At 40.9% G+C, this 10,871-nt stretch overlaps 1 protein-coding gene and 2 long non-coding RNA genes across 7 annotated transcripts in view; 2 read left to right on the forward strand and 1 right to left on the reverse strand.

Annotated features, from left to right (window-relative positions):
* The first annotated feature begins 593 nt into the window (after positions 1-593).
* On the forward strand, positions 594-5,867 carry LOC117674706 (uncharacterized). The gene is made up of 2 exons (XR_004593954.2): positions 594-749; positions 4,253-5,867. It is a non-coding gene; the product is annotated as an uncharacterized LOC117674706 (long non-coding RNA).
* Positions 5,868-7,124: 1,257 nt separating this feature from the next.
* RAPGEF2 (Rap guanine nucleotide exchange factor 2) overlaps positions 7,125-10,871 on the forward strand; it is a 245,021-nt gene continuing 241,274 nt past the window's right edge. For 2 of the 5 annotated variants that reach the window (XM_060690864.2, XM_087874879.1), the window contains exon 1: positions 7,125-8,055. In XM_060690864.2, coding sequence (XP_060546847.2) covers positions 7,987-8,055 — 69 coding nt within the window. In that variant the 5' untranslated portion in view covers positions 7,125-7,986. The remainder of the gene's footprint in view (positions 8,056-10,871) is intronic. The other 3 variants (XM_060690863.2, XM_060690865.2, XM_087874880.1) reach the window with 2 other exon arrangements.
* Positions 10,100-10,871, reverse strand: part of LOC148112685 (uncharacterized) — a 10,055-nt gene continuing 9,283 nt past the window's right edge. The window contains exon 2 of the long non-coding RNA XR_015729163.1: positions 10,100-10,201. This is a non-coding gene — a long non-coding RNA (uncharacterized LOC148112685). The remainder of the gene's footprint in view (positions 10,202-10,871) is intronic.

Raw genomic sequence — 10,871 nt, forward strand, 5'->3', positions numbered from 1 at the left:
TCTTCTGGTTCTTGTCTACTACCATGATGTCTGATTGTTTGGCCAGTATTGAAGTCTCATGGGATCTTAGCCCTGTTATTCTCCACAACCTTTTGTGCAATCTCCCATCTGAATTTGGGAGGGTCTAGCCCATACTGTGCAGATGTTCCTATACACAATACAAGTTACTCAGTTGTGGTGTTCAGTGTATGCTGTTCCTGCCTACATCTCACACCTTGCTAATATGTGTTGGACTGTTTCTGAGGCCTCTCTGCATAAGCTGCACCCAGGTTTCTGTCTACTGTGGTAGACCTCTGCTTCAGGGGCGGGTTTCAAAACCCGTTGCTACCGGTTCACTCGTGGGCTGGTGGGTGGAACCTCCCACCGCCGCAGCTACCGGTTCAGCCGATCCAGGGCAAACTGATAGCGACCCACCACTGCTCTTCTTCTATGGATTTGGTGCTTAGTGCTGTTATAATAAGTGCCTCAATGTTGTCCTTTAGTCGAGGCCTTTTTCTACTACTAATAGGATTTCCCAATGTCTAGTCATCTCAGCAATCCATTAATGGCACATTCCGTGCAGGGTATTGTCTTGTCATAGCACTCCTCTGCTTGATCTTGCTCCCATGTTGACTGCTCTCTCAGGCATTATCTCAGCTGTTCATCTTAGGGTACCATTTTACTGAAGTACTCCTGGAGTCCTGGATTCTCTGAGATTAGTTCAGGACAATGACTTTGACACACATCAGATGCCATGTGCCTTCTTTCCGGTTAGTGTTGAACTTGGGGTGGAAACCGCTGTACATTGTGAGGAGCTTCCAGGTCTTCACACCAGCAGCTTCCATGTCCTGCTTTAGTAGGGTATCTGATGAATGTCAGGACATACCTACTGATAGTGTGGAACTTGTTCTTTCAATTGAGATGGCTTTTCAGGATCTGTCTTATCCTTTTGTGGTATTGGATGTTGCTGTCTTACTTGCCTCATTATTGTTCCCGTGTAACTATAGGATACCAAGGTACTTATAACTGGTCCAGTGGTGAAATGTAAAATGTGTTACTACCGGTTCTGTGGGCGTGACTTGATGGGGGGGTTAATGTGACTGGGTGGGCGTGGCCATCTCTTTTTTTTTTTTACTTTTAAAAGCATTTTTTCTACAACCTTTTAAAAGCCTCTGACGATCAGGCAACACAGCTGGAATCGTCAGAGGTTTTTAAAGGCATTTTTTTCCCTACAACCTTTTCAGCCGAAGAGGTTGTAGAAAAAAATGCTTTTAAAAGTAAAAAAAAAAAGCCTCTGATGATTGCGCGGCTCAGCTGGGCATGAGGAGAGGGCAGGGATTTTTGCTACTGGTTCTCCCGCTGCCATCACTATCGAATCGGGCGATCTGGTCCGAACCGGGAGCATTTCACCCCTGAACTGGTCTGAATGTCTGCTATGTGGCAGTTCTATCCCATCAGTTTTAAGTATGTTCTCTCTGTAACTACCATTTGGGGAGCCATGGTAACACAGTGTTTAGAATGCCAGCAGTTCATCAGTTCGACTCTGACTGGTTTTAAATTTAACTCAGCCTTCCATCCTTCCAAGGCTGGTAAAATGAGGACCCAAATTGTTGGGGGCAATATGCTGATTCTGTAAACCACTTATAGAAAGTTGTAAAGCACAGTGAAGATATATATAAGTCTAAGTGCTATTGCTAATGCTATCATTCAGTCACCCTTCTCCAGTCCAAATGACATGTCAATGTGCTCACTATAGATCCATGTCAGGGGGCTCAGCAAGTCAGTGTCTTGTTTACTCCTAGCATACAGATTGATGTCATCCATATAGAGGAGGTGCTATCCGTAGTTCCACCGTTGAACCTGTATTCATATTCAGTCCTTGTGGTTATCTGGCTGAGGGGTTGAAGCCTATGAAGAACAGAAGTGGAAACAGTACATGACTAGTATATGTTATACTTGATAGCACTTGTTTGAGCTGTCTTGAGTTGCCTTCCAATGTTGTCTTCCATAGCCCCACTGAGTTCTTAAGGAAAATCCTTAGTATTTGTTTACTTTGTACAGGCCAGGCATTCATAGATCCAGGTCTGTGGCATTAAATCATAGGCTTTCAATTCAGGCTGTGTAATATTGATCTATCTAGAGCAGGGGTGTCAAACTCACGCCTTGCGGGCCAGATGCGTCATGCACTGGTCACGACCACCCCCGATTTAGCAAAAGGGAAAAAAGTCACAATACGTCATGTGATGACGCGAGTTTGACACCCCGATCTAGAGCTTGAGTCTTGGTTGACTGCTTTGTCTATGAGCAACTGGTATTTTGAGCCTGTTATTGTTCCCAATATCCTTCTGAACTGTGCTCATGTAGTCCTTTAGCGTGGCAGCTATGATGCCTGATAAGACTTTCCCTGTGTGGGGAGGCAGGTTATTGACAGTAGTTGGACAGTGCTGTTCCCTTGTGGGGGACTTTCATGATCAGCACTGCTTTTAAAAGTAAATAGTCTCTGATGATCGTGCAGCTCAACTGGGCATGGGGGGGGGCAGGGATTGTTGCTACTGGTTCTCTGAACCATCTGCTGCCACCGCTACTGGATCGGGCAATCCGGTCTGAACTGGGAGCATTTCACCCCTGGACCACATCCTATAAGATCACCCACAGTGTGAGAGGTACATGCCACAACTGGGTTCTTCAGTGCCTTGAATAACTCCTGTGCAAGAAACTGTATATATTCCTGTGTTATTATACCATCAGGTACATCATTTGTCAGGCCAGATCTGGTTGTAGAAAAAGTGAACCAACTGTAGATCCTAGATAATAGTACTTTATTTAATAATTTCCCCTTGTTTCACATTAAAAGTTATAACTGGGTAACACTTTTTAAAGATCTTTGGGAACCACATTCCAAGTTTCTTGGAGATTCAAATGATTTTTAAGATCTTAGGTTGTGCATTCCTTTTCTATAGCTTTCATGCTGTCATGGAATAGTTGAACATTATATTGCTACATATTGTAGTCAGAACTCTTTGGTGCTTCTGTTTTAAAATTTTCTGAGACATTGCTTTGCAACACTCAGCTGGAAGCTGAATTAAAGGAAGAACAATACTTGAATACCTTTGCCTATGGGCCATTCTGCAGTTTCTCCTCTGTCTTGTCCAATTTATTACTCTACCTTTTATTCAGAAATTATTTCACTTAGCTATACACGGAATAGAGGTCTAAGTCCCAAGGCAGCAATCGAAGTATAGAAGGATGTTAAACAGGGTAATATCTATCCATAATTAATTCAGAATATAAGTGCCAGAATTTTAGCTGGTGAAATTTATTCAGATCACATCTCCTCAATTGTAAATGAATCTAACTTCGGCTGGCTATTTTGAAACTGAGTGTTGGTAAAACCATTAAGGCTTTAATTAAATTCAGATTCAATTGCTATAAAGGGTCCCTAATTCCATTTGGATTTGGTTGAACAGGAGTTCACAAATCAGAGTTAAAGCTGGTATCGTACAGAAGAAAGGGCCATTTCAGCTATGGTCTCATATGTCTTTATACCTAACAAGAGTCAATATTAAGAATTAATATTATAAGCTGCATAGAATTATTTTGGTGTATTTAAGTGACATATATACCATCCATCATACCATATTTGAGTCAGCTTTGACACCTAGTACTTGCCAGGACAAACTCAAAGAAACATTTTAATGTGATTTGCCACTGCCTTATTCCTAGGGCTAAGAGAAAGTAAATGGCTCATCTGCATTTCATATATATTGTTTTCCCCTATTCCAATTTTCTTTTGGCAGATTCACCCAAATGTATATCTTTCTTTTAGAAAGATTGGTTCTTTCTCTCTATGGCCTTAGAGATGAACTGTTGGAAATTGTGATGGAATGTGTACCTGGAGGAGGAATGAGAAATAGGTTTGGCAACACAGAGCTTTTGCAGGGAGAGATCCACATTAAGAGAGCACAATCCTGAGCTGGGAGGGAGGGGGAAAAGTTCAGTGTAGCCACACCTCAGAATATATCTAGTGGGCTGTTTATGGCAAAATACAGTTGAAGTATTGCTCTTTAAATGTCCACATGAATAGGGAAAGGATTTGAATGAGGCACTTTGGAAAGTGCATTGGTGACAACAAAAGCATCTCTCCTTGAAATGCCTTCCAGAAAGTTTTCCACATGTGATTTGAAGTCCCCTGTCATCAGTACAAATGTGTTCAGAAGCAATTTTGATTCTTCGGTGGCCACAACAGAAATTTTGTTTGTCCCTGCACACATAGCTGCAGATAGCTAGGAAAGCTTTTAAGCAGTCATGGCAGCCTTCAGAAAGATACAGTAATTTTAACATTTTGAAGAGAAGTGACATCAGGAAAAGCAATGGCAAACTGAAGATGACTGCAATGAAACGAGCCAGTGAATGGCTTGGTTGATGAGAATTCCTCTCTGGATAAGGAGAAGATTCAGGATGCCTCACAAATTCTCCAGATAGTAGTTTCACATGAGAAGACTGCAAGAAAGTGGCTTCCAGTGGATTTAGAGCTCTGAGAGATAAGGGATCACCATCTTTGGCCAAAATGCAGTTAGTGACCTGATGGACATAGGATTCACATACTTCTTTTCTTAATAGATATTATGAATCTTCAGAAAGACAAGTTTTATCATACTGAGTGATCCTTCTTCAATCCCTAGTGAAAATTTTATAAAAGACAAAGAGAAAATGAAAAGAAATCAAGTTCTGAGACATTATTTAAATTTGGAGGGCATTAAATATTAAAATTGTTAAAAGGTAATGGAAATAATATAAAGTTGGTTTATTTGCTCAAAGTTAAAATGTATAAGTTGTTGTTTTTTGGCAATTCTTATAGGGCTTTTGCTAACCAGAACTGAATGAGGTGGCTTTAAAGATTTATTTATAGATATGTGATAAGATTTGGGAAATAAGAGATCTTCTGGATTCTGATTGTTTACTGAAAATTTTTGTACTCATTGTACTGAAATAGGAAATCATTTCCTTATATATTTCTTTTGTTTTTCTTTATTACACTTATGTTTTTCATTCTTTTCTATTTGTTTTTACTTTGTTTAGTTTGTATTAGTTTTTTTTATCTTTATTACCTATAACTTTAATAATAACTATTAGTAAAAAAACATTTCGAAGAGAGGTGGTCAGCCTTTCCAAGTAACCAGATAGGAAACACGATTAGATGAAGTCATCTATACATTTCATTGTAGATACTTTGGTCTCACCAATGTAATACTGTTCTGCCTCAGCTCTGGATTCCCGAGGATATTGACACACACCAACGGTCCTTATCAAATTTATTAAGTAGCAAGAATAAACCAAAGTCCGGCAAAGGTTGGCAACCAGCCCAGAAAACAAGATACGATAAGACTTTTCCCAAAATGCTCTGATGATAATTACAAGTTGTTTCCAGCAAGAAACTAACCGCATGTGACTTAAATAGGCTAGGGGAGTGGCCAATTATCCTCAAGCCTTACTCTCGATGAGACCACCTCCTCCTGAGTAGCCACTCCTGCCTTTTGGCAGCCCTGCGTGCTCGAGCATTGAGAAGAGGCTCCTCCACTTCGTTCTCTCCACTTGAAGGAGCCTCTGGAGGTTCTGAAGGTCCTGGCTGAGTCTCTGCCTCTGGCACCACATCCTCTTCAGCTTCCTCGCTGTCCGACGCGAATGCTGGCTGCGCAGGCTGCTGGCGCGACACCACACCAGCCTCATCGTCGGGATCAGCCATGATCTGCGCAGGCCGCTGGCGGGCCACAACAAATATATGAAGCATCCTTCACAGTTAGTGTATAGCAAATACAATTTCAAGTTATAAATGTAACTTTCATAAAGACTCAAGTGATTAAATAAAAAATCCATTCTATAATTTAGATTAGAAATAACTTTTTAAAGACTTTTATTCTTAAATAAAGAAAGCAAGGACATTTGGCAAATACAGAGGAGCTTTGATGTAGGATAGCAGCCTTTACTAGGAACATGACACACCACTGGCTTCCTCTTAAAGTAATGTGCCGTTATCAATAAACCATCTATTTATTTTGGGTCTTCAATCTGTATATAATGCTTACTGTTTATTATTGTTTCATTAACTTGGTTGTATGCAGCAATTATTTTTTAACTGATACTGATAAAAGCCAACATTAAATTAGCACAAACCTCAGGAGGGGATTTGTATGCTTACAGCTAAAAAGAAATGATTTACTGATTAGGTTGTATTCTACAATCTTGAAAAAACATCTCACTGGCCTTAAAATTAGTTGGAGGGTGATAGTCAACATTTATTTTCCCATCTGCTTTAGCCAGCAGGCTTTTAAGGAAAACACAATATCGGAAAGTCCGAGACCTGAGAAGTGGGGCTATAGATTGAGTGATTCTGTCTTATTCCTTCAAAGTAGCAAATGGAAAGTAATTAAACTGCCTGGTAGTGCTTGGAAAATAACATGTCAAATAGGGTATTCTAATAATAAGCCTTATACTACTGATAAGATAGAAACATGTATGTAAGCCCTATTTAACTTCGTAAAACATCAGGCCTGAAAGTTTTAATACTATTGGCTTTGTTCATATATTCAGATAATGTAGCTATGTTCCAACAACAAGCAACCACAAAATCACATTTTATCTTAGCTTTAGCATGCTGTGGGAAGCCAGCCATTATGGTTCAGCGTTGGGCCAAATGCCTTTATTAATCCTGATTACTGTCCGAATATAGAGACGTTTTACCCTAACACCTTCTCATAGTTAATTCCTTACAAGGAAGGCAAGGCCACTGTGTAGTTATGGGATTCAAACCGATATGAAGTTTGAAGAAGGCTGATCAAGTTTCCTAGGCTTTCTAACAACCCGCCAAAGTCATTGCCATCGGGAGGGGAAGATGGGTCCATAAGGCTTCCTTCTCCTAACCTTCCAGCCTGTGCTGAAACGTGAACTGAGGGCATACGGCCTTCCACCGAGTATTGTAGCGAATGCGGTTTATATTTCTGAAACTTCCCCACGGATACCTTTCAGCTTAGCCATTAAAAAAAAAAAAGGGATACTGTTTCGCTTCTCCCCTTCCCACAATTCCAAGAAATCCCAGTCTAGGGCGATATTTCCCAAAGTAAAATTCCAAATGTGGAAGAGGAAAGAGAAAGAGAGATGGAGGAAGGGAGATGGTAGTTGGGTGTAAGGAATTCCGGTGCTTTTGGCAACGGCTCGAGCCCAGCTCTGCCGACTCCTGCGCCCTGAGAAGGGAGACGGGTTTCGCCGCTGCGGAGAGACGAGCATTGCTCGGGGGGCGGGAACGTGAGGCGGCGCGGCTCCTCCCCGCCTTGCTGCTGCTGCTGCTGCTGCCGCCGGTGCGGCCGGGCGGTGCTTTCCCTCTTCGTCCGTCGCCTCACCATGGTTGCAACGGCACAAAGCCCAGGCGAACATTAGAGGCCGTTCCCGCAGTGAGCCTGCTGGCCCGACGCCGGCCCGCTTCTTTCTGCCCAGACACGGCACATCTTCCGAATTCCTGCCTCTTCGTCCTTTCCAGGCCCGAGCTCGACTAGGACGCGGCGGCCCTTCTCCCGCCCTGCCGCTTGAGGGGATGCGGCGGCGGAGCGGGGAGGAGGGCGACAGCGACACCACCACTGCTGGGCAGGCCGGCAGAGGCGGGGCCGGGAGTCGTCGTCGTCGTCGTCGCTGCCGCCGCCGCCAGCACCCACGACTCCTCTAGGCGAGGGGCCCCGACCGGAGGGCGGCGCTGTTGAGGCGGAGGGATCAGCCGCCGCAGCCGCCGCGGACGAACAGTAGCAGCTGGATTCCCTGGGGCCAGCTGGAGCCGCCTTTTACCTCAGCTGGCTTCCTTGCCACGTTTAGGGAGAGAAGTGGAGGAGAACTCGCTCGCCCGGTGCAGGCGCCGTCTGGCTTCCTGGGCAGGAAAAGGCGCTTGAACGTGGAAGAAGGGCGACGGGAGCGGGCCAGGACGCGGCGCCGGCCTGAAGTAGGAAAAGAAAAAGGGGGAGCGATATGGCGTCCTACGTGGATAATAACTTCCGCCAGGCGGTCATGAAAAACCCAGTCGACAGGAGCCCCCAGGTATTTCCGAATAGTACTTCCTTAAAAACACCTTTTCCCCCCTGCTTCTGAGAGCCCCCCCTCCTTCTCCCCCGCTGTCTCTTCCCTGGACAGTCGCGTTTGTACCTAACGTGTGTCCCCGTTTGAAGGAGACCCCCCTTCTCTTCCTCAGATGAATTCTTTCTCTGCAAGTTGGCCTATACGTTGAAATTTCTTTTCTTACTCTGCATCCCAGACGTTTCTTAAATCCATGCCCCCTAAAATCCTCTAATCTTTTATGGTGATGGTGGTGGTGGACATCTCCATCTTCCTTCGGCAAAACTTTACAACCAATTTTATTTTTCCTTGTTAGGGGGATTGAGTGCACCAGGTAAAGTATGCATGTTGAACAGGTTTGTTGTTTTCTGTAATTGGATTTGTAATTGAATTGTATCCCTTTTTAAAAAAAAAAAAAGTGTACATAGCATTCACAAATCACAGGAGCTCGGATGTTTTAAATGCTGCGTCCTATCTGTAAGTGGCTATATCAGTAAATACGTTTTCAGTAACTTTAATCCCTTTTCTACCTACAGAAAGAAAAGCTTATTGATTCACAGCAGCAGACTTCCCGTCCCCCATTTCCATTAACAGTGCAGCTCTTAGATACTTGCTTGAATTAAGACAAATGCTTAGTTTAGCCATTGGCCTTCATGTATTGCCAAAATTAATTTGAAAATTGTTGCTAGAGGCAGGCAATTTCATGAACACTTTTGGTAGGCAAATTGGGGATTGCTTGATAGTTTATTTACTTTACTAGATTACTAAACTTCTGTTGTGTATGTTTCTGGAGAATGTGTTTTTCTCCCAATAAGCAAGCAAAAATAGAGTTTTTAAAAAGATGTATTCATTCATTTGTTGTAAGTATTTCGATCCTTAGAAATCAAGTAATCGGATTACCAAGAAGAAATAATCAGTATTAACGTCTACATATTTTGTTCATTGCATTTTGTTGTGAGTTTTTTTGGGAAACAATTAGATTTTTTTAAAAAAAGGTACATAGTAAATATATTTTATTGCTTACTGCAGTTTAAGACTCACTTTATAACAGACAATTGTTAATTCCCTTTAAGTTTTCAATTTTTTTTTTTTTTGTAATTCAAGAAAGTAAATTGCTAAAAAATGGAACAAAATTCATATGCAACAGGATAAGTATTATTTTTAAAAACACCTGTTTATTTCCGGCCTGCTTCTGTGGAATGTCAAGAGTTTGCTCGCTGTCATTGTTGGATTACTAGCTATTGGTAAACACAGTATCCAAACTGGAAGATGCTTACTCTTCTAACTGTGTGTAAAGTTTAGCAAATTATTTCTGATTCAGAATAATAGTTGAAAGTTTATTAGTGAAGTTTTAAAGCATGCATTAACTGTTTACTAGTCCTTCTATGAATCCTTGACTCAGTAGCTTATCTTCATGATATTTGTTGGCATCTGTGCCATTCTATCTGCTTCCTAAAGTGTTTCTGAATATCTTGATTTTACGAAAGGCACTGTTTAATTGCTATAGCAGCCAATGATTTTGAAGTTTATAACAGTGTTGCAATCTGCTAAAATCTTATCCAATTAATCTGAAACTTTGATATTGATAAGATTGTTTTTTTAAAGATTTTGCCCTGGTAAATATTAGTAGATCCAGGCATTGGAATTTTAATCATTTTGTTGAATATTTTTATTATTTATTCTTCATATACTAGATTAATCAGATCAGTTCACACAACACATAAACTCACACAGCCTTATCCCCTCCCTATCTTGATTTAGTAATTTTTTCCCTCCCCATTTTCATTTTTGCTTGAGTTACTTACTTGCAGCTATATTGATTAAATTACTTAGAATAGAATAAGGGATACACTTCAAGCAGTAGGTTAGAAAAGCTGGACTCTAGTAATGAAAAATCTCTGATAGGAAAGTGGTGTTACCAGGTGTTTCATAGCAAGAGTATTATCTAGATGTGACAATGTTTTTGAGTACTTGACTATCAGAGGCAAAATGTGATTTGTAGCAAATAATAGTGAACTGTTAAATTTACCTTTCTTTCTTTCTTTCTTTCTTTCTTTCTTTCTTTCTTTCTTTCTTTCTTTCTTTCTTTCTTTCTTTCTTTCAGTAAAGAAATTTACTGTTGTGGTGTTTCCTTTTTTAAATAGGTGGCATGGTTAAAAAAGAAATAACCATTTAGTAATGTGGTAGGATCAATATAAAACAGATGAGAAAGCTAAATCTAGAACACCTAAACTGTATTGCTGCTGCTGCAATCTTAAAAATACAGACTAAAAACTTGTAACATATTTTAAAGGAAACATTTTGCTCATGAGTTCACAGTCCCAAATGTCCAGGAAGCAGAAAATTCAGTGACTACTGTATTGGCCCTATTTAAGCTAATAATTGGGCCTTTTATTTCATTTTTGACAATTCACTGAGCAAGGAAGTACTTTGTATTGCTGAAGCTACAACTTTCAGTAATTTTATTTTCAATTTATATTCAATATTATATTTTTGGTTCCATGGCCTATAAAATTTATCCCTATTTCCTTTCAAATTCTGTTTAAAATATTTATCACATCTTTTAGGTGATCATTTTTAGTTTTGGGTTTAGTTATAGTTTTTACTTGAACAGAACTGTTCATTAGATTTATATCCCACCTTTAATTGAGAAGCTAAAGGTAGTATAGATAGTACTCCCCTCTCATTATTCCTCCAAATGACAATCCTATTAAAGAACGACTGGGGTGTAAGAGAGTGACAAGTCCAAAATCATTGGGGGAGCTTCCATGACTGGGGTTGACCTAAAATCTAGCCAAAAT

Source organism: Pantherophis guttatus, chromosome 8, assembly GCF_059756535.1.
Source record: "Pantherophis guttatus breed Tessera chromosome 8, ASM5975653v1, whole genome shotgun sequence".
In the NCBI taxonomy this organism is placed as follows: Eukaryota; Metazoa; Chordata; class Lepidosauria; order Squamata; family Colubridae; genus Pantherophis; species Pantherophis guttatus.